This window comes from Crotalus tigris, unplaced genomic scaffold (assembly GCF_016545835.1).
Source record: "Crotalus tigris isolate CLP2741 ecotype Arizona unplaced genomic scaffold, ASM1654583v1 scf7180000024361.1375286210:1436186, whole genome shotgun sequence".
In the NCBI taxonomy this organism is placed as follows: Eukaryota; Metazoa; Chordata; class Lepidosauria; order Squamata; family Viperidae; genus Crotalus; species Crotalus tigris.
The window spans coordinates 598,773-622,777 of NW_024100529.1; the positions used below are offsets into that span (position 1 = coordinate 598,773).

The 24,005-nt window shown below is 47.0% G+C and overlaps 1 protein-coding gene across 1 annotated transcript in view; it reads left to right on the plus strand.

Moving 5' to 3' along the window:
- LOC120300864 (solute carrier family 12 member 9-like) overlaps positions 1 to 24,005 on the plus strand; it is a 114,505-nt gene that overhangs the window by 76,864 nt on the left and 13,636 nt on the right. The window contains exon 10 of the mRNA XM_039327391.1: positions 14,301 to 14,493. Within this exon, the coding sequence (XP_039183325.1) occupies positions 14,301 to 14,493 (193 nt within the window). The remainder of the gene's footprint in view (positions 1 to 14,300; positions 14,494 to 24,005) is intronic.

Here is a 24,005-nt window from a genome sequence, read left to right on the forward strand (position 1 = left end):
GATGGAAACTAATGAAGGAGAAAAGCAACCTGGAACTAAGGAGAAACTTCCTGATAGTTAGAACAATTAACCAGTGGAACCACCTGCCTCCAGAAGTGGTGAATGCGCCAACACTGGAAGTTTTTAAGAAGAGACTGGTCAGCCATTTGTCTGAAATGGTATAGGGTTTCTTGCCTGAGCAGGGGGTTAGACTAGATGACCTCCAAGGTCCCTTCCAACTTTATCATTATTATTATTATTAAGATAACATCATCATTGCCACTTTGGCTTTGGCTTTTTGCCCCGACTATAAATCATGGCTATCAGAAGATATTATCCAGGCAATAAGAGGAGACAGGAATGGGCCTTTTAAGTAGAGACTTCTCCCCCCACCCCAAATGTGGAACCATTTTCCTTATCCACTAAGCCCATCCTCCCAAGTCCTGGGTGCCCAGTATAAGGATTTTGTTTGATGAAAGCCTTTTTTGGCTCCTTCTACCTGACAGTTCTGTGGCTTTATAACTCTTTGCTTGTATTGTTTATAAGAAACCAAAGAGACATTGTGTGCTTTAGTACAGTGCATTTATATGCTGAAATGGTGTAGGGTTTCCTGCCTGAGCTGGGGGTTGGACTCGATGACCTCCAAGGCCCCTTCCAACTTTATTATTATTATGGATCATCGCACAGTCAGCCAGATGTTCAGACTGGATTTGGCATTTTGTCTACCTATCGAGTCCTTACCCAGGACCTGGGATAGGCAGATGTGGATGTTTGATGGTATTACAGATATCGTCGCAGGATGGAAGCAGTTCCTAGTAAGGCCGCCTTTTGCAATTGACTAATAGCGAATTTGTCAATGCCAATGGTGTTCAAGTGGTGCTCCAGTTGTTTTGGGATTGCACCCAAGGAGCCTATGACTATTGGTACTACCCTTGCTTGCTTTTGCCACAGTCTTTCTATTTCTATTTGTAGGTCTTTGTGTTTTGTTGTTGTTGTTGTTGTTATTATTATTATTATTATTATTAAGATCTGCTCCTTCTGCATGCAGTCAGAGAGGCAGCCTTGATTTAAATTCCTTTTATGAGAACATTAAGAAGAGGTTGAAGGGGGGGAGGTTGTTTGTTTGTTTGTTTGTTTGTTTGTTGGCTTGTGTCTCACCTTTATTTTTATTTTTTTACAAATAGCTCAAGGCTGTGAACACATCTAACACCCTCTCCCTCTCCCTCTTTTCCCCATAACAACAACCCTGTGGGGTGGGTTGGGCTGAGAGAGAGGGACTGGGCCAAGGTGACCCAGCTGGCCTTCATGCCTAAGGCGGGACTAGAACTCCCCGTGATTGGCCCAAAGTCAATCTGCAGCCAATTTTGATCACCATACTACACAAAAGATGTTGACAGCTTGGAAAAAAAATTCAGAGAAGAGCAACTAAGATGATCCAAGGCCTGGAGACTAAAACATACGAAGAACAGGGTTTGGCTAGTCTAAAGAAAAGAAGAAATAGGGGAGACAGGATAGCAGCGTTCCAGTATTTGAGGGGTGCCACATAGAAGAGGGGGTCAACTTATTCTCCAAAGCATCAGAGGGAAGAGGAGAAACAATGGTTGGAAACTGACCAAAGAGAGAAGCAACCTGGAATGAAGGAGGAACTTCCTGACAGTGAGGACAATTAACCACTGGAACAGAACTTGCCTCCAGAAGCTGTGAATGCTCCAACCCTGGAGATTTTTAAGAAGAGGCTAGACAGTCATTTGTCTGAGATGGTCTAAGTTCTGCTTGAGCAGGGGGCTGGACTAGAAGACCTCCAAGGTCCACTCCAGCTTCTATTCTATTCTATTCTATTCTATTCTATTCTATTCTATTCTATTCTATTCTATTCTATTCTATTCTATTCTATTCTATTCTATTCTATTCTATTATAGATCCAATATCTATTCTATTATAGATCCAATACTACCGTATATTCCGGCGTATAGGGTGACCCGGCGTATAAGATGACCCCCTAGTTCAACGCCGGGTCGCAAGATGATCGATGCCGAGTCGCATGCCTAGAAAGTTGTCTTATACGCCAGAAACTTCGTTATTTCTGGAGTATAAGATGATCGACGTCAAGTCGCATGCCTAGAAAGTCGTCTTATACGCCAGAAACTACCTTATTTCTGGCGTATAAGACGACTCGGCGTATAAGACGACCCCCAAGTTTGGTGCCTGTTTCAACGCTCTCAAAAGTCGTCTTATACGCCGGAATATACGGTATTCTATTCTATTCTATTCTATTCTACTTTTGGCCTAGTGAATTTTGTTCCCTTTCAATATACAGTAGCTTGCCCTGCAGTCTCTACACCTAGCTAAACAGGGATTAACACTAGACAAACAATGAAGCAGAAAATAATATCTTAGTCAAGGAACCACCAAGGAGAAAACCACACCCCACCAACACTGGGAAGGCAAGCTACAGGGCTGGCTTTCTTAAAGAGATTCCCATTAAAGGAGAGAAGAATTGTTTCATTATCCTAACTAGGTAACATCATCAGTGCACGAATCAGAGCAAATAATCCCTTGCTAATTGGGCACTGGCTTAAACCCAGGGCCGGTTGGATGCCCTTTTCAATTAGGTAAGCCCCCCCCCGGCCCCCAAACCTATTTCTGTCACAGAAAAAAACATCCTTTTTATAGGGATGAAATTTGGGCTTTAGCTGCACCTAGCAAGGCAACAGGGTAAAAAAAAGAGAGAGAGAGAATCTTAACGCTTTGGTTTTAATTCTTGGGATATGCATGCAATCTTGCAGTTTAGGAAGGTGGGGGGGGGTCTTGCATGGGTGCCAGTTGGTAATATTTTTGGGGGCGTGCTCCTGCAGCCAGCCAGGGCTGTGATCTCTTTGATTAGGGGAGTGTGTAGCTGCAGGAGAAGTGTGAAAAAACAGGCTGTTGTGTCCGTAATCCTCCCGGGAGTGGATTTGACAAGAGGGAGGGGGGACTCGGGAGACCCCCCACTCCCGTTGCCAAGGAAGCTTGGAGCCATTATCCCAGCTGGATGCATTAACGGAGTTTGGAAGCGATGGGGGGGGGGAGAGAAAACGTTGCTGCTTGAGATAGTAATTGTAGTCGTTCGGCCCAGCTAATAGCTGTTATGATTAAGTTCTATTATGGTCCCCTTTCCAGAACTGGTGGGTGGCTTTTTTTTTTTTTGTTATGATGAGGAACGCAGTGGGGAAGGGGGGGGTCTGACAGCCCTTCACACAGAGCGACAGAGCCTGCCGCCTCGTGGGAACGCCCCACCCGTCCCCCAAAGGAACAAAACGCCGTCCCACGTAATAATCCATCAGGGGTAGCATTTCCTTGAGCAAGACGAGGATAGAAAAATCCGAGGGGAGCCTGCACACGGACCCCCGTCCGTGGGGCATCTGTCTAGAAGGGAGACCCCATTGCAAGGATGCCCTGTGGGTCACGCCTCTTCCTTCCCACCCTGGGTGGCTCCGTTCTTTACAGGTGGTCCTCAGCGTGTGGCCACAAGGGAGCCCAGAATTTCCATTGCTAAGCAAAACGGCTGTTCAGTGAGCTTGGCCCTGTTTTGCAACCGTTCTGGCCACCGTTGTTAAGTGAATCGCGGCAGGCGTTAACATCAGCCACACAGTCGTTCAGCAAATCCGGCTTCCCCCCCCCATTGAACTTTGCGCGTCGGAAGGTCGTAAAAGCAAATCACACGACCCCAGGGGGGGGGACACAGTGACCGTCGTACATATGAGTCTGTTGCCAAGCCCTGAATTTGGGATCGCGTGACCCTGGGAATGGTGCGACGGTCGTAAGGGTGAAACATGGTGGTAAGTCACTTTTTTCCCCAGGGCTGTTGTCACCTTGAGCGGTCACTGAACGAAGGATTGTAAGTTGAGGACTTACCCTGTAACGAGAGGGGATGATGGGAGCGTGTCAGCCTTGCCAGGTAAACACACCCAGGTGAACTAATTCTATTTTATTGTAAGGCTGCATTCAAGGAATCTTGGCAAGTCTGAAAGAACACAGCGTATCTTTCTCATCTTCTGGAATAGTTCAGTGAAAAAAAAAAAAGGACGAGGGGTGACAGGATAGCAGCCTTCCAATATCTCAGGGCCTGCCATAAAGAAGAGGGAGTCAAGCTATTTTCCAAAGCCCCTGAAGGCAGGACAAGAAGCAACGGATGGAAACTCATCCAGAAGAGAAGCAACCTGGAACCAAGGAGGAATTTCCTGGCAGTGAGAACAATTAAGAAGAGACTGGACAGCCATTTGTCTGAAATGGTATCAAGTCTCCTGCTTGAGCAAGGGGGCTGGACTAGAAGACCTCCAAGGCCCCTTCCAGCTCTCTTATTCTGCTAAGGACTAGGGGTGACATGATAGCAGTCTTCCTGTATTGGAGGGATTGCCCCAAAGAAGAGGAAGTCAAGCTCTTCTCCAAAGCCCCAGAAGGCAGGACAAGAAGCAACGGATGGAAACCAATCCAGGAGAGAAGCAACCTGGAACTAACGAGGAATTTCCTGACAGTGAGAACAATTAACCTGCCTCGAAAAGCGGTGAATGCTCTAACACTGGAAGTTTTCCAGAAGAGATGGGACAACTATTTGTCTGAAAGAGTTATAGGATTTCCTGCTTGAGCAAGCAAAGGGGTTGGGCTAGAAGACCTCCAAGGCCCCTTCCACTCAGTTATTCCATTATCCATCCCCTTTCCAGCCCAAATGAGGGTCTTTTCGGAGCCTCTTGCCCCACCCGCTGCCCAGCTGAGGGCTAAGTTGCCTTTTATCTGTTGATTCCTTTCCTTGAATCTCTTGGCCCCCTCTCCCAAGGTCATCCTCGCATCCCATTACGGAAGTGAAGAAACAGAGAAACAAGGCAAAAACTCAGATCAGGTCTCCGGGGGCAACCTTTGCGTGACAGCTCCGTGTCCTCGGCGGAGATATCATTTGACATTGATTTATGGCACCTTTGGCTTACCAATACACTGGGCCACAATGTGGGTAATGAAATGTTTACAGCCAGTAGCTCTATTTTTCAATGAGCTGAAACACCTCCGCTAAGAAGTTGCTTAAGAAGCCGTAAATCTCAGTTTGTATAAACTCCGAGCCCGTCACTTAAACGGGTGAATTGCAGTCTCGGGACAGCGTCTCTCCAGCTTCGACGTCGGATTGGGCGCCAGATTGATGCAGCGCAGGTTCCTGCTCTCCCATTGGACGGGCACCGCCAGAACCCTCCCGAGTGCCGGTCCCCTTGGTCAGAGCAGTTGTCAAGTCCCTGCCTATTGGCTGGAGGGCCACGGATGAGTTGTGGAGCCGGCGCCCCGTTGGGTCATGAATTACTCAGAGATGTATTTGCTCAGGAGAAGTAAATCTGTTTGGTACATTGTTGCCGAGTTGTGATTATATTGTGGGCACGCTCTGTAAATCACAACGAAGGGCCTTTGATGAACTGCGCCCAGCGCCACTGCAGCAAGAGGCTACCGCAGATAGGCTGAGTATCAGAGCGAGCTGGGTGACCACCATCTCCCCTCCTCTCTTGTATCCTGTGGCAGATTGAACGTCAGCTGGGCACCGTTGTGCGAGGCAGTTGTGCGGCAGCCATACCAGCGACTTTGTGACAGGGTGATCAAAGCAGGGGTCTCTGTGCTTGCCTCTCCAGGTAGTCCCAAACTTACGACAACAGTGGAGCCCCGAATTTATGTTTGCGAAGTGAGAAAATTCGTTAAGTGAGTTTTTGCCCATTTTACGACCTTCCTTCCCACATTCCTTAAGCCAGGGGTAGGCAACCTTGGCCCTTTGATGACTCATGGACTTCAACTCCCAGAATTCCTGAGCCAGCCATGGCTGGCTGGGGAATTCTGGGCGTTGAAGTCCACAAGTCTTAAAGTTGCGAAGGTTGGAGACCCCTGGCCTAGAGCAAGGAGTTCAAGATTTGAAACCTGTGTGTTGTATGTGCATTCAGCCTCAGAACTCTAAAACGCGAGGGGCTATCAGAGACCATCAAGTCCAACCCTGAATCAGTTAAGAGGACAGCAACATTCAGCTACATGGCTAAGAAGCCTTTGCTAGGAAGTCTGCAACTCCGAAAAGGCCGTTATTCTTTGCTGGTGCCCCATCCATCACCTTGCAGCTTCAGTTGTCCAAGCAAAGCTCAACTTAAACTACTGTGAGGTTTAAATCATTTTCTCTCTTTGCAAATTGGACGCCTGGCTTGTGACCAGGACACAACACAATGAGGTTGTCATCCTGCTGTCTCCTTCAGAGTCCGAACTTTGAGCTCATCACAAACTCAAGAGAGTTGTTTTTCAGCACCCTGGACAGCAGCCATTGGAACTATTCCCCCCCCCCCTTAAATCTGGCCTATAAAGGTAGTCCTTAACTTACAACAATTCATTTAGTGACCGGCATGGGGAAAAATGGGCTTATGACCGTTTTTCACACTTAACAACCGTTGCAGCATCCCCTTGGCTGGAAGAGACCTTGGAGGTCTTCTAGTCCAGCCCCCTGCTCAAGCAGGAGAACCTATACCAGTGATGGCGAACCTTTTAGAGACTGAGTGCCCAAATTGCAACCCAAAACCCACTTATGCATCGTCGAGTGCCAGGTGGGTGTGGCCCATTGGCTGGGCGGGGCCCATTGGGTGGGCGTGGCTGCGGTGGTAACGGCAGACTGGGTGGGACTAAAAAGTTCAATCAATCAATTCCAACTTTGCCAAATCTTTTTTTTTCCCGACAGAAGTTGAAATTGACTGATTGATTGAACCTTTTTTTTTGCACATGGTGGCAGAGGCTTAAGGCAAAAAGATTTTATAAAACCCAGCTGAAGGCCTCGGACTCGGGCGACGGCGCGCGTGCCCACAGAGAGGGCTCTGAGTGCTGTCCCTGGCACCCGTGCCATAGGTTCGCCACCACTGACCTATACCGTCTCAGGTGATTGTCCAATCTCTTCTTTAAAATCTCCAGTGATGGAGCGCCCACGATTTCTGGAGGCAAGCTGTTCCACTGGTTAATTGTCCTCACTGTCAGGAAGTTTCTCCTTAAATCCAGGTTGCTTCTCTCCTGGATCTACCGTATTTTACATCATGGTGACCAAAACTGGATGCCGTATTCCAAGTGTGGCCTTACCAAGGCATTGTAAAGTGGTATTAACACTTTGCCTGATCTTGATTCCGTCCCTCGGTTGACGCAGCCTGGGTCTGCAATGTTAGCTTGTCCGGCGCTTCCCGAAAGCTGAACAGACTCGCAAACAGCAAGAAAATTTCAAGTGGCAGTTGAGACTGTTCTTTTCGCAAGCCTAAGAGTGTCTGGCCCTTGGTGGAGAGGACCAATCTGCATTCTCAAGACATTCTTTCCAGAGGGATGTGAAAAATTGCTGTCGAGGGCCTGTCATTGCCAGTTCCTCTCCGGATTTCGGAACAAAATTCTCAACATGCTGATTTTTTAAGGAGCTGCTAATTGATAATTAGCCAGTTCGCAGGCTTGTGGAGCTGTGGGAGAGAAAAGAGCGGCTTGGAACTATACTTTGGTGCTTGAAATGGGGGCAAGGAAGGAAAGGAGGCGAAAATATCACTTTCAGGGCACGCCAGATTTAATACAGGTAGTCCTTGACTTACGACAGTTCATTTAGTGACCGTTCAAAATAGCAACGGCACTGGAAAAAGCGACTTGTGACCGTTTTTCACACTTACGAACGCTCCAACAGCGCCACGGTCCTGTGATCAAAATTAAAATGCTTGGCAACTGATTCATATTTATGACGGTCACAGTGTCCCGGGGTCCTCTTTTTGCGACCTTCCGACGAGGAAAGTCCATGGGGAAGCCAGATTCATTTAACAACCGTGTGTCTAGCTTAACAACTGCAGTGATTCACTTAACAAGGGTGGCAAGAAAGGTCGTACATTGGGATAAAACTCACAAGAATTACAGAGTTGGAAGGGGCCTTGTAGGTCATCTAGTCCAACCTCCTGCTCAAGCAAGAGAATCCCACACCATTTCCGACAATTGGCTCTCCAGTCTCTCCTTTGAAAGTCTCCAATGATGAAGCACCCACAACCTCTGAAGGCAACTTTTGATCCGTCTGGGAAATGGTCACATTCCATTCTGACAGGCGCGCAAGCGTTCCACACCCGCCACAAAAGGCTTTTTAGCAACCCGGACTACATCTGCTTTTTTTTTAAAAAAAAAAAAATGGAATTCTGCATCCAGCACTCTGTCATCCCTGGACCAGGGTTTTGTTCCGATGGGGTTTTTTGGTTTTTTTTTTTAATAGTGGGCACCTCCCTGACAGCTTGACATCCATGCTTGGGAAAATCCCTGGAAAAGGTAACGAAACAGTGGATTTGGGAACACCTAGAAATGTACGGGTTTTCCCAGTTGCAATGTATGGCTGTGAAAGTTGGACCATAAGAAAGGCTGAGCGCCAAAGAATGGAGGCCTTTGAGCTCTGGTGCTGGAGAAGACTCCTGCGAGTCCCCTGGACTGCAAGGCGATCCAACCGGTCAGTCCTAGAAGAGATCAACCCCGACTGCTCTTTAGAAGGCCAGATCCTGAAGTTGAAACTCAAATACTTTGGCCCCCTAATGAGAAGGAAGGACTAATTGGAGAAGAGCCTAATGCTGGGGAAGATGGAGGGCAAGAGAAGAAGGGGATGACAGAGAATGAGGTGGCTAGATGGAGTCACTGAAGCAGGAGGCGTGAGCTTCAATGGACTCCAGAAGATGGCAGAGGACAGGAAGGCCTGGAGGAACGTTGTCCATGGGGTCGCGATGGGTCGGACACGACTTCACAACTAACAACAACAAGAAATGTACGAGTAGCCAGCCTGAGTTTGTTAAAAGTAGGTCACGGCAAACAAACAGGTCATGTTCATCAAAGCCTGGCACCCCACAAGCAATTCCATCCACAGACACCTTGACCTACACCCAGCCTACGAAACCCTCAGGATCCAAATCCACGCAACAGTCAACCAGGGATGGTAGTGACCCTCAGCTATCCTGCGCAATCCCCCTAACCAGCACTTCACCTCTTAGTTACTCTGATCTTATGCATCCTCCCCATCACAAGAGCCATCACAAGCCCCTCTCTGATGACTCACACCTGACCCATCACAAGACCCTCACTCGACAGACCCACACCTGAAGCCCTTATCAACAGAAGGACACCGACATCCCCTAAACTCCGCTGAAGATGTTGCCTAGCCTGGTAACGAAACGTTCGGAAACCATCCCACAAGCTCGGAGAACGAATCTTTCCCCTCACGCCAAACAAACCTTATTCCCTTCTTTGACAAAGTGGCTGAATCACTGGACCAAGGAAATGCTATGGAGATAGTACACAGGTAACCCTAAACCAGGGGTAGGCACCCTGGGCTCTTTTATGACTCGTGGACTTTGACTCCCAGAATTCCTGAACCAGCCATGCTGAGGGGAAATATGGCTCCTTCATGACACGTGGACTTCGACTCTCAGAATTCCTGAACCAGCCATGCTGAGGGGAAATATGGCTCCTTCATGACTCGTGGACTTCAACTCCCAGAATTCCTGAACCAGCCATGCTGAGGGGAAATATGGCTCCTTCATGACTCGTGGACTTCAACTCCCAGAATTCCTGAACCAGCCATGCTGAGGGAAAAGGGACCACAGGAAGGTGCTGCAATGGTCGCAAGTGTGAAAACAACGGTCAACGCTATTTTCAGGGCCGTTGTAACTTCAAACGGTCCCTAAATGGATGGTTGTCAAGTCAAGGATTACCTGTAAAAGGAAAAGGGTTTTTTTTTTCTCACCAAGGGAAGTGGTGCATGGTTGGAAGAAATGAAAGATATGTACAGATAGTCCTGGACTTAACAACCATTCATTTAGTGACTGAAGTTAAAACAGCACTGAAAACACGATAGCAGCCTTCCAATCTCTCAGGGGCTGCCCCAAAAAAGAGGGAGTCAAGCTATTCTCCAAAGAACCCTGAAGGCAAGACAAGAAGCAGCGGATGGAAACTAACCAAAGAGAGAAGCAACCTGGAATTAAGGAGAAACTTCCGGACAGTGGGAGCAATTAACCAGTGGAACAACCTGCCTCCAGAAGCGATGAATGCTCCAACACTGGAGGCTTTTAAGAAGAGACTGGAAAGCCATTTGTCTGAAAGGTAGAGGGTTTCCTACCTGAGCAGGGGGTTGGGCTAGATGACCTCCAAGGTCCCTTCCAACTTTATTATTATTATTATCATTATTTATTATTAGGCATTTGATAAAATAGACCACAACCTACTTCTTGGTAAGATGCACAATGGGGACTCTCCCCCCTGAAGATGCTAAGAAAATGGAGCAGCTTAAGTTTACAGGTAGTCCTCGACTTACAACAGGTGTTTCAGTTAACCGTTCCAAGTGAGCAACGGCATTGAAGAAAGTGACTTAAGACCATTTTTCTCACTTACGACCTTGGCGGCTTCAGCACAGTAACGTGGTTTACATTTGGATGCCTGGGGACACCGCAAACCCGTCCTAAATACGAGCCAGTTGCCAAGCATCTGAATTTTGATCACATGGCCACGGAGCTGCTGTGCCGGTGCTAAGTGTGAAACACGGCACTTTTTTCAGTCACCAAACGAACCGTTGTAAGTCGAGGACCACCTGTACGTGCGAGAACCTTGATGCAAAGTCGGCCTCGCCTCCTGAATCCCAGCTGCGCGTCACGGCTTAACACTGATCGATTATACACTTAAGCGCCGTTTGTGCTTCTGACACGTCTCTTCTCCCCCTCCTGGTTGGCGAGGGGGGGGTCTACAAAGCCAAGATGCCCTCCTTCCCCCTCCCGCTCGGTGCCCTCCACTCGGAGACGCTGGCGAAGGGAGGGCCAGCGAGCCTGGAAGACCCCGGCTCCTTTTTTAAATCTTCCTTCGCAATTTGAGATAAGACAGCGGGCTAGATGAGAACAATTTAATTAAGTTGCCGAAAGGGCCCTGCCTGACCATAAGCTGCCCCCTCGGTACAGGATTGATGGCCGTTTTCCGCTCGTTGCCCCCCCCCTCGTCCTCCCCTGCAACTGGAAATTAAAAACCAGAATTGGAATTAAAAACAAGCAAATTATTTCTGCGCCGTCTCTGGTCAACGCTGGCGATGCCAACCCTTCTTCCCAGATCACCCAGCTCCGTTTATTACAGAAGGATAATTGAGGCTTGTGTTCCAGTTGTTAGACAGATAAGCAACGTTGGGGGGTGGGGGGGAGGAAACAGGGTTGGGATGAAAGAAAGAAGACATTAAAATATATCTGGGAGCTGATATTTCCCACTCGATCCGGCGTTCGCCTGTAGGTTTTCTCATTTTGTTGCTCCATCGGTTTAAGAGAGGTATATTAGACTACAGTTGAGGGCAAAATTTCCACCGCTACGCGAGGCGGTTCTTAAGTGAGTTGTGCCCCATTTTGCGACCTTAACTGGCCACCGTTGTTAAGTGAATCACGGCGGTTGTTCAGTTGGGAACACAGTTTGTTAAATCAACCCGGCTTCCCCCGTTGACTTTGCTTGTGGGACGGTCGCAAAAAATCTGACCCCGGGACGCTGCAACCGTCGTAAGTATGAGTCGGTCGCCGAGCGTCTGAATTCTGGTCACGTGACCGCGGGGATGCTGCGACGGGCGTTAAGGGTTAAAAGCGGTCATGGGTCACTTGTCTCACTCCCGTTGTAGCCTGGGTCACTAAATGAACCGTTCTAAGTATCCTTCCTCTGTTCAGCGTTCTTCCCTATTTGTGGTTCGCTGTTCTGAACACAATATTTCTACGGGCGTGCGAATGCATTTCGTGCCCTTGTACAAATGATGCGTACTCTGGCTTTGCAATCTGAGGGGGGGTTTGTGTCAGAGGAGTTGTGGTATTAAAAAGTGCCTTTCGGCGGTAGGGTTCTTTTTCCTATCACTTTCTGTTGTAAGGTATGGCTCCTGGGCATTTTGGCTTCACAATATGTTCATTTGAAATAAAAGAGGCCTGCTATTTGTCAGGAGGGTGTGTGTGTCTGTGTGTCTCTGTGTCTCTGTGTATCTTTACTGGCGATATTTACTGATTTGTTTGCATTCTGCCTTGATTGTTTTTCCAAATAATTCAAGGCAGTGAAAATATGCAATACACTTTCCTCCTCCTATTTTCCCCACAAAAAAACAACCCTGTGAGGTGGGTTAGGCTCTGAGAGAAGGACTGGCCTACAGTCACCCAACTGGCTATCATGTCTTAAAGTGGGACTTGAAACTCCCCATCTCCTGGTGATTGGCCCATGCCACCCAGGAGGTTTCATGCCTAAGGCGGGACTAGAACTCCCCATCTCCTGGTGATTGGCCCAAAGTCACCCAGTTGGCTTTCATGCCTAAAGCGGGACTAGAACTCACCATCTCCTGGTGATTGGCCCAAAGTCACCCAACTGGCTTTCATGCCTAAAGCGGGACTAGAACTTACTGTCCCCTGGTGATTGGCCCATGCCATCCAGGAGGTTTCATGCCTAAGGCGGGATTAGCACTCCCCGTCTCCTGGTGATTGGCCCAGAATCATCCAGTTTGCTTTCATGCCCAAGTGGGGACTGGAACTCACAGCCTCTTGCTTTTTAACCTGGTGCCTTCACCAAGGAAACCAAGATGAGATCTCTCCCTTTCCCATCCCCGTATCCTCAACCCGAGTCGAGCAGCGGCTGATGAATTTTTGACAACATTCTCAAGTGCAAAATTCCAGCCGCTCTACAGCGTCAGGGGTTTGGCAGGGAAAGGGAAGACATCCGTGATAAAAATGTATATATGCAAAAGATTTATTTATTTTTTCTCTCTCCTGCGGCCGTTCATTCATTTTGGATGCGTAGGGTAGCCTGGGGAACGCGGTCCTGAATCCCTTTTCAACACAAGTACTTTGTGGTTAGAGATGAGTGTGCTGCACGCCCTTAATCGTTCCACTGGGGGAAAGTTATGTATTTGTTATTTGTTGTCTTGAAAGATGATTAACCAACTTCAGGTCTTCTGGGATGCTGCCGGTTGAAGCCTAAATAAAGACTATTATTTCCTGTAACCAGGCTTGGAATTCCACCCCAGACAGATTTTAATAATAATAATAAGAAGAAGAAGAAGAAGAGGAAGAGGAAGAAGGAGAAGGAGAAGGAGAAGGAGAAGGAGAAGGAGAAGGAGAAGGAGAAGAAGAAGAAGAAGAAGAATATACAAAGACCTACAAATAGAAATGGAAAGACTGTGGTAAAAGCAAGCAAGGGTAGTACCAATAGCAATAGGCGCCTTGGGCGCAATCCCAAAACAACTGGAGCACCCCTTGGACACCATCATCGGCATTGACAAATTCGCCATTAGTCAATTGCAAAAGGCGGCCTTATTAGGAACTGCTTCCATCCTGCGAAGATACCTGTAATACCATCAAACATCCACATCTGCCTATCCCAGGTCCTTGGGAAGGACTCGATAGGTAGACAAAATGCCAAATCCAGTCTGAACATCTGGCTGACTGTGCGATGAATAGGTCTGGGGTGGGAGGGACGTAGAGAGTCCCGTCATAAAATTGCAAAGTTTTAAGCCTGTGCTATCTTACTGGTAGTCCTCAACTTACAACCACTCGGGGTGGCAGGAATGGTCATAAAGTGGGGCAAAATTCACTTAACAACTATCTTGCTTAGCAGTGAAAATTGTGGGCTTTATTGTGGTCGTAAGTTGAGGACTGCCTGTAGCAGTCTTCCACTGCTTCAGGGGGTGCCCCAGGGAACGGGGTTGACCTATCACTTGAAGGCAGGACAAGAAGCAACCGATGGAAACTAATCAAGGAGAGAACCAGCCTAGAACTGAGGAGGAATTTCCTGGCAGTGAGAACAATTAACCAGTGGAATGACTTGCCACCAGAAGTTGTGGGTGCTTCATCACTAGAAGTTTTTAAGAATAGACTGGACAGTCATGTGTCTGAAATGGTACAGAGTCTCCTGCTTGTGCAGGGGGCTGGACTAGAAGACCTCCAAGATCCCTTCTCCTTATTAGCCTATGTTCTAAAGCGGGAGTCTTCAAACATGGCCCTTTTATGACTTGTGGACTTCAACTCCCAGTATTCCTCAGCCAGCATTGCTGGCTGAGGAATTCTGGGAGTTGAAGTCCACAAGTCATAAAAGGGCCATGTTTGAAGACCCCTATTCTAAGGGATGAATTCAGCAGACGGATGAAGCCGGTTGTGTGAATGCAGCTTTTGTGTGGAACTGCAACTCCCATCTGCTCCTCCTCCTGGGGTCTTGGGAGCTGTAGTTCAGGACCTTGGCATTGCCCCCCAAAGCAGAGCATCTCTCTCCAAAGAGATTCCAGGTGTCCTAACCTGTTACCTGCTCTCCTTCCCCAGGCCCACCTTCAAGTATTTCACGTGGCACACCTGTGTGCTGGGCATTGCCGGCTGTGTCGTGATGGTGTTCCTCATCAGCCCCATCTACGCTTCGGCCAGTGTGGCCTTCATGGTCATCCTGCTGGTGGCCCTCCATTACCTGTCTCCCAGCAGCAGCTGGGGTTACATCAGCCAAGCTCTGATCTTCCACCAGGTAAGGACCATTCCATTGGGGAATGTCTATTCTCAGTCATCCAGTTGTTCCAAAGATGCTTTTTCAGGAGGCAACTGGACTTTCTTGTTTTTCTTGGAAGACATTTCACTTCTCATTCAAGAAGCTTCTTCAGCTCTGACTGGATGGTGGGGAAGGGAAGGATTTATACTCCTTGCAGACAGCTGGTCATTTGCCTTTTTTTAAAAAAAGAGTCGTTGTAGCCACTTGGAGGCTTATCTGTGTCCTTGGGGTCACCTGAGTGGTGCAAATGGGTAGCTGCTTTCTTTGTATCTTTTTTCTTTCTTTTCTACTTTTTTCCCTTTTCTTGCACGTTTAGCTTTTTCTCTGATTTCTTCCTTTTTTCTTTCTTTCTTAGTTTATAGTAGTTTGTGTTAGCTTTTCTGTTTCTTTTTTAAAAGTTTTAAGGGATAGAGTAGGATAGGATAGGATAGGATAGGATGGGTGAATAGATAGAAGTATACAAGGATGGAGAGAGAGAGAGAAAAAGGAAGAAAGAAAGAAAGAAAGAAAGAAAGAAAGAAAGAAAGAAAGAAAGAAAGAAAGAGCTAAAGGAATAGGTAGAGACATGTATGTATGGCGAGAGAGAAAGAGAGATGATAGAGAGAAAGGAATGGATGGCTGGATGAATGAATAAATAGAGGGATACATGGATGGAGAGAGAAAGAGAGGAATAAATAAAGGAATAAGAAGGATATATGGATGGATAGAGAGGGAGAGATGGTAGATTAGGTAGATAGATAGATAGATAGATAGATAGATAGATAGATAGATAGATAGATAGATAGATAGATAGATTTTTTTTAGAAAAAATTCTCTTCTGTCGAGACATCTGACTCCTTCCGTTTCTTTTCGCCATCTCCTAATTAAGATGCCTCTCTTTGACGTCGGCTTTTCTCCAGCCTATGGAGGTTGTTCCTCTTGATTAAATTTTAAATGATCCGTCAAGCAGTTTCTTGCGTATCTCACTGCCCATCCATCCACCCGCCACTTTAGCCCTGCCTTTTGGGTGTTTTTTAATTTGCTTCCCGGGACTGGGCAGCCATTTGGAGCCCGAAGCATTTTCTCCCCGAAGCTAGAGATCAGCTAACTCAAGGATAGCACACCGTATCTTCCTGTACTTCAAATTTCATATCCGGATAGGAATTCTTCAGATATTTCTAAATATGCTTTTTTTTCCAGCTGCCCTCCATGGTCTGTAATATTCTTGCCCCCCGCCCCCCTTTAAATCAGATTCAAGCAGCCGATGAAGCGATGAAGGTCTCCCCTTGGCAATGCGGTTTCTGCTAAGCCAGTGCTTCTCAACCTTCACAGCTTGAAGACAGGTGGACTTCAACTCCCAGAATTCCCCAGCCAGCCATGGCTGGCTGGGGAATTCTGGGAGTTGAAGTCCACCTGTCTTCAAGCTGTCAAGGTTGAGAAGCACTGTTCTAGACAGATGAGCTGGTCAAAATGATGGTGCCGCCATCTTGACGTTTTTGTCCACCTTGCAGTAAAACAAACATCTGAGTTAGGATTTCCATCCCTTCCAGGAGCTGGAGGAGGAATAGCAGAAAAGCAGAGTTGAAAGGGACCTCGGAGGTCATCTAGTCCAACCCCCTGCTCAGGGAGGAAACCCTATACCATTTCAGACAAATGACTGTCCAGTCTCTTCTTAAAAACAGTGTTGGAGTAACTGCAACTTCTGGAGGCAAGTTGTTCCACTGGTTAATTGTCCTCACTGTTAGGAAATTCCTCTTTATTTCTAGGTTGCTTCTCTCCTTCATTACTTCACATCTGTTGCTTCTTGGTCCTGCCTTCAGGTGCTTTGGAGAATAGCTTGACTCCCTCTTCTTTGGGGCAGCCCCTCAAATATTGGAACATGGCTATCATGTCACCCCTGGTCCTTCTCTTCATTAAACTAGACATACCCAGTTCTTGCAACTGTTCATGTTTTAGCCTCCAGCCCCCTAATCATCTTTGTTGCTCTTCTCTACACTCTTTCTAGAGCAGACATGTCAAACACAAGGCCCGGGGGCCGGATGTGGCCCGCGAAGTGGTTTCATGTGGCCCACGAAGCCATCCTGGAAACAGTGAGGGAACGGCCCCCGCTGCCTTGGCCCTGGCCCAGGCCAGCTGGGAGCCAATGCACAATTTTGTGGTGGCCATCTATGCTGAAACGCATTCAGTCTTAGCTCCACAAGGCCGCCTGGAAACAGCAAGGGACCGGCCCCTGCCGTGTCGGCCCTGCCCTCTGGGTGATATGCTGGGGAGGTGTCCCCCTTTGTGAGGAATGAAGAAATGGACCATGCCTTGGTGCTTGCCCCAGTCCCACCTTCTTCTGCCAGAGACCCTCAGATCTGTCCCACTCCTGCCCAGGCCCCCACAGGCACCCTGGACGCGAACGATGTAGAGATGGCCATGCCCACCCAGTAGGCCACACCCACTCTGTCCACACCCATCCAGTAGGCCGCACCCACCCGGAACCCCAAGGGCAACCGCAATGCTGATGCGGCCCTCAATGAAATTGAGTTTGACACCTCTGTTCTAGAGTCACTATATCTTTTTATATATATATATATAATATGGTGACCAAAACTGGATGCAGCATTCCAGGTGTGGCCTTACCATGGCATTGTAAAGTGGTATTAACACCTCACATGATCTTGATTCTATCCCTCTGTTAGTGCAGCCCAGCACGGTGTTGGCTTTTTTGGCAGCTGCAGCACACGGCTGGCTCCTATTTAAGTGACTGTCCACTAGGATTCCTAGATCCGTCTCGTAGTTACTACTACTGAGTCTCAGGTACCACCTATTCTGTACCTGTGCGTTTGGTTTTTCTTGCCTAAGTGTAAAATCTTATTTCTCTCACCATTGGATTTCATTTTGTTAGGAGGAGGAGGTTTTCCCATCTCCATCCACTTGGCCCTTCGCCCTTCCAGTTGCTCAATTGCCAATGCCGGAGCAGGTGGTCATCCTTATTGGAGATTAATTTTTCCGATATAATAACAACATTCCGAATTTGGATCTGCTTCCTACGCTGGGGTCTCTTCTGTTTCTGCATCACTCTTTGAGCAACCGGCTCGCCCTTCCAGCTGGTGTGATCCCCGCCTTCCGCCTTTCCCCGGGAACCGTGCCCGGCTCCTGCAAACTGGGCCCGTTGCCCAGGGCCAGCCTTTTAATTTGGGTGTCATAAAACCGACATTTAAAAGCTCTAGTTAGGGGTTTAATGGAGGAGTCTTATTAGCCAGCTGCTGTTTCCCTGCACCGCCTGGCAAAGCCAGAGCTCTCCTGGGGGCCAGATCAGATTGTTTGATCAGACATTTTGCCTGGCATTTGGCTAGCGATGCCAGGCTGTCCATTCTGGGCATCTTGTGAGGGGCCTTGTTATTAGAGGCCTTGTGGGTTGAGCTCTCTTGCCCTTAACACAGGGCAAAGCCACCATGGAGACTAGATAGATAGATAGATAGATAGATAGATAGATAGATAGATAGATAGATAGATAGATAGATAGATAGATAGATAGATAGATAGATAGATAGATAGATAGATATGGATGTATGGATGTACAGATAGATGGATGGATAGATATGATAGATGATGAGATATAGATAGATAATAGATACAGAAATGATAGCTAGAGCTAGATCGATATAAAGAGAGAGAGAGAGAGAGAAACAGACAGACAGACATGGATGGACGGATAGATGGACAGATGGATGGATAGATAGATGATAGATGATGAGATAGAGGTAGATAATAGATACAGATAGAAATGATAGCTAGATAGATAGATCAATATAGAAAGATAAATATAAAGATAGATAGATAGACAGATAGAGATAGATAGATAGATAGATAGATAGATAGATAGATAGATAGATAGATAGATAGATAGATAGATATGGATGTATGGATAGATGGGTGGATGGATAGATATGATAGATGATGAGATATAGATAGATAATAGATACAGAAATGATAGCTAGAGCTAGATCGATATAAATAGATAAATACAGAGATAAGTAGATAGATAGATAGATAGATAGATAGATAGATAGATAGATAGATAGATAGATAGATAGATATGGATGTATGGATGTACAGATAGATGGATGGATAGATATGATAGATGATGAGATATAGATAGATAATAGATACAGAAATGATAGCTAGAGCTAGATCGATATAAAGAGAGAGAGAGAGAGAAAAAAACAGACAGACAGACATGGATGGACGGATAGATGGACAGATAAATGGATGGATAGATAGATATGATAGATGATGAGATAGAGGTAGATAATAGATACAGATAGAAATGATAGCTAGATAGATAGATCAATATAGATAGATAAATATAAAGATAGATAGATAGATAGATAGATAGATAGATAGATAGATAGATAGATAGATAGATAGATAGATAGATAGATAGCCTTTTTTCTGTGGGCATAATGGCACACAATAAAAATGAAATTTAGTTGCTTGCTCTCAGAGTGTATACCTACATAACACACATTTAAACATACTATATACAACATATGTATAGACCCACATCTTTTACATATAAGTGACATATAAATATTAATCACTGTCCATCTTGAATACGTAACGGGAGGAGGAAGCTTTAGAGTTCACAAGGTTGACACTATGAAGCAATATATAGGTGGTCCTCGACTTACGGCCACAACCGAGCCCCAAATTTCTCTTGCTAAGTGAGAAAATTGTTAAGTGAGTTTACCCCCATTTTACGACCTGTCTTGCCACGATGCGTAAGTGAATCCTTGCAGTTGTTAAGTTAGCAACACGGTTGTTAAGTGAATCTGGCTCCCCCGTTGGCTTTGCTTGTCAGAAGGTGGCAAAGGGGGAATCACAAGAGTTTAGGGCAGGGGTAGGCAACCTTGGCTCTTTTATGACTGGTGGACTTCAACTCCCAGAATTCCTGAGCCAGCCATGCTGAGGGGAAAGGGAGAGGTTTCCAAGCTGAGCCCTGCTGGCTCAGGAATTCTGGGAGTTGAAGTCCACAGTCATGAAGGGGCCATAGTTCCCCCTGCTGGCTCAGAAATTCTGGAGTTGAAGTCCACCATCATGAAGGGGCCATAGTTCCCCCATGCTGGCTCAGGAATTCTGGGAGTTGAAGTCCACGAGTCATGAAGGGGCCATAGTTCCCCCATGCTGGCTCAGGAATTCTGGGAGTTGAAGTCCACGAGTCATGAAGGGGCCATAGTTCCCCCATGCTGGCTCAGGAATTCTGGGAGTTGAAGTCCACGAGTCATGAAGGGGCCATAGTTCCCCCATGCTGGCTCAGGAATTCTGGGAGTTGAAGTCTACCCATCTCCGAGTGGCCAAGGTTGAAAATACAGGCCTAGGCCAGGGATAGGCAACCTTGCTCTTTTATGACTCGTGGACTTCAACTCCCAGAACTCCTGAGCCAGCCATGCTGAGGGGAAAGGGAGAGGTTTCCAAGCTGAGCCATGCTGGCTCAGGAATTCTGGGAGTTGAAGTCCACGAGTCATAAAAGAGCCAAGGTTGCCTATCCCTGGCCTAGGCCTGTATTTTTCAACCTTGGCCACTCGGAGATGGGTAGACTTCAACTCCCAGAATTCCTGAGCCAGCATGGGGGAACTATGGCCCCTTCATGACTCGTGGACTTCAACTCCCAGAATTCCTGAGCCAGCCATGCTGAGGGGAAAGGGAGAGGTTTCCAAGCTAAGCCCTGCTGGCTCAGGAATTCTGGGAGTTGAAGTCCACGAGTCATGAAGGGGCCATAGTTCCCCCATGCTGGCTCAGGAATTCTGAGAGTTGAAGTCCGCAACATGGACATGAAGTCCTTAGGACATGGCCATTATCATAAATATGAGTCAATTAACATATTATCATAAATATGAGTCAATTGCCAAGCGTCTGAATTTTGATCATGTAATCATGGGGTTCGTTGCAACAGCCCTGTCAAAAATAGTCAGAAGTCACTTTTTTAAGTGCCATTTAGTGGGAACTTTAAAATGTGTGGGCTACAATGCCCAGACTCCTCCAGCCAGACTTTTTCCTTCCTCTGCTGGCACATACTTCTCACAGGAGGTCACACCAGACAATTTTGATTGCTTTTGCAGACACAATACATTATGACCTTCCCTCCCCCTCAGCGCTAAAACATGCCCAACGTTGCTGTCTCGTGCATCGCATTCCCACCGCTGAACAAGGAAACGGCAGGCTCATAACTGCAAGCACAGCCACTTTTTAAAGCAGCCCTGTCAGCCGATCCCACAGAGAAGACATGGCTGCTTTCAAGGGTCACGAGATCAGAGCTATGTTTATACCCTCCGGAGGGTCTTTTGGGGGGCATCAGATGCCCAAAATATTTGGAGCATCACGGAGAGACATCCAGAGCTGTGGAAAGTCCTATTGCACAAGTCTCATTGCAACAAACCCAGAGCCACGCAACCAGAGGGCCACCTTCATTCCAAACAAAAGTCACAAAAGAAATTGTCAGGGTAATGATTTAAAGGCTAACCAGCTGATGTAATGTAAGGTGGATGATGCAATGATAGGAATGACTCAGCAGGATCTGTGTCTCTTTAAGAGCAAGCAGGGTCTGTGTCCCTTTAAGAGCCTGAGTCTAAAAGGGAAGGCTTTGCTAGAGTCTCTCTCCCTCTCTCTCTCCCCCCCCCCTCTCTCCCGTTTCCTGTTGTAACTGTATTACCACGTGTGTGTATTTTGTTCCTAGTGTATATGGTAGATAATAAATAATAATAATAATAATAATAATAATAATAATAATAATAATAATAATAATAATAATAAAGTTAAAAGGGACCTTGGAGGTCATCTAGTCCAACCCCCTGCTGAGGCAGGAAACCCTATACTATTTCAGACAAATGGCTGTCCAGTCTCTTCTTAAAAACTTCCAGTGTTGGAGCATTCACTGCTTCTGGAGGCAGGCTGTTCCACTGGTTAATTGTTCTGTTAGGCAATTCCTCCTTAGTTCCAGGTTGTTTCTCTCCTGGATGAGTTTCCACCTATTGCTTCTTGTCCTGCCTTCAGGGGCTTTGGAGAATAGCTTGACTCCCTCTTCTTTGGGGCAGCCCCTGAGATATTGGAACACGGCTATCATGTCCCCCCTCGTCCTTCTCTTCATTAAACTAGACAAACCCAGTTCCAGCAACCGTTCCTTGTATGTTTTAGCCTCCAATCCCCTAATCATATTTGTTGCTCTTCTCTGCACTCTTTCTAGAGTCTCAGCATCTTTTTTTATATTGTGGTGACAAAAACTGGAGGCAGTATTCCAAGTGTGGCCCCCCTCCTCTAAATGTATTAGTCGGCACCATATTTAAAACTCCCCCCATGGACCTCCTCGTGGCTGTAGCCAGCCCTATCTGCACAAGAGGTCACTTTATGGATAGGGAGTGGGTGTTTTTCAACAAGATTGAAAAAAGAGGCCCAGAGCTGGCGGAGAGCAGCAAATCTTGCAAATCCCGCTGGGGGATTTCTCTCCTTTTAATATCTTTAGCTCTTAGCAGAGACGGGACCCGGACGAGAGGCAGTGACAGATTGCAGGCAATCAAGAGCTGAGACCCAGGGCGGGTGGAACGATTGCAGTAACCTGAGAGTCTCCGCTGAGCTTCAAGGGGAATAAATCTAGGGAATAACGTTTACTTAGCCAGGGTGATGTGACCTGACGGGGACTGATGAAATACAGTTGTTGCCGGTAGTGAAGACAAATGTTAGCAGACAAAAAAAACGTAAATGTGCTAGTGAGGCCTGAGATCCTTTTGCGGTGACTTGGCCCGTGGAGATCAATCCATTAGAATAGAGCTGGAGGGGACCTTGGAGGTCTTCTAGTCCAACCCCCTGCTCAGGCAGGAAATCCTATACCATTTTAGACAAATGGCTGTCCAGTCTCTTCTTGAAAACCTCTGGTGTTGGAGCATTCACTGCTTCTGGAGGCAGGTTGTTCCACTGGTTAATTGTTCTAACTGTCAGGAGGTTTCTCCTTAGTTCTAGGTTGCTTCTCTCCTTGATGAGTTTCCATCCGTTGCTTCTTGTCCTGCCTTCAGGCGCTTTGGAGAACAGCTTGACTCCCTCTTCTTTGGGGCAGCCCCTGAGATATTGGAACACTGCTATCATGTCCTCCCTAGTCCTTCTTTTCTCTAGACTGGCCATTCCCAAGTCCTGCAGCTGTTCTTCGTATGTTTTAGCCTCCAGGCCTTGGATCATCTTAGTTGCTCTTTTCCGCACTTCTTCCAAAATCTCAACATCTTTTTTTTTGTAACATGGTGACCAAAACTGAATGCAGGATTCCAGGTGTGGCCTTACTAAGGCTTTATAAAGCAGGGGGTTGGACTAGATGACCTCCAAGGTCCTTTCCAACATTATTATTATTACTACTACTACTACTACTACTACTACTACTACTACAGCGGTAGTAATAGTTCACGAGGTTTTGATTCTGTGCCTGTGTTTATGCAACCAAGGATTGTATTCGCTTTTTTGTTCCTGCCGCGCACACACACACACACACACACGACCAGAGACACAGATGTTTACACACACACACACACACACACACACACACACACACACACACACACACACAGCAAAGAAGGTTGTGTCTGGAGCTCTGCACAAAGGGAAGAAAAATTATGGCCTGTTTTGATTTTGAGAGCTTGAGGCCTACCCAAGGCTGGGGAAGCGGCACCCCAAGGCCATCAGTTGGCTCCATATTCTTTATCCCAAGGCAGTTCATTCCTGGGATTTGTCAAATGTCCTTGATTTACGACCACAGTCGAGGCCCAGATTTCTATTGCTACTCGAGATTGTTAGTTCCGTAAACTTTGCTCCGTTTTTACAACCGTTCTTGCCCTGGCGGTTAAGCGAATCGCTGTCGTCGTTAAGTTAGTCACACACCGTCGTTCAGTAAATCTGGCTTCTCCGGTTACTTTGCTCGGCAGAAGGTCGCAAAAAGGGGATCGTGTGATCCCAGGGAACACTGCGACCATTGTAAATATGAGTCAGTTGCCAAGCGTCCGAATTCTGATCATGTGAACCGCGGAGATGCTGCAAGAGTCATTGTCAAAAGTGGTCCTAAGTCACTTTTTTTCAGTGCCATCGTGACTTTGAAAGGTTGCTAAATGAACTGTTGTAAGTCGAGGACGGCCTGCAGCTAAATTTCCATGAGCTGGAAAACTAAAGCTGAGGCTGGTTCTGTACTCCTGCTCTGAAGGACTAGGCCAGGGGTAGGCAACCTTGGCTCTTTTATGACTCGTGGACTTCAACTTCCAGAATTCTTGAGCCAGCCATGCTGAGGGGAAAGGGAGAGGTTTCCAAGCTGAGCCAGGCTGGCTCAGGAATTCTGGGAGTGGAAGTCCACGAGTCATGAAGGGGCCATAGTTCCCCCATGCTGGCTCAGGAATCCTGGGAGTTGAAGTCCACGAGTCATGAAGGGGCCATAGTTCCCCCTTGCTGGCTGAGGAATTCTGGGAGTTTAAGTCCAGAAATCATGAAGGGACCATAGTTCC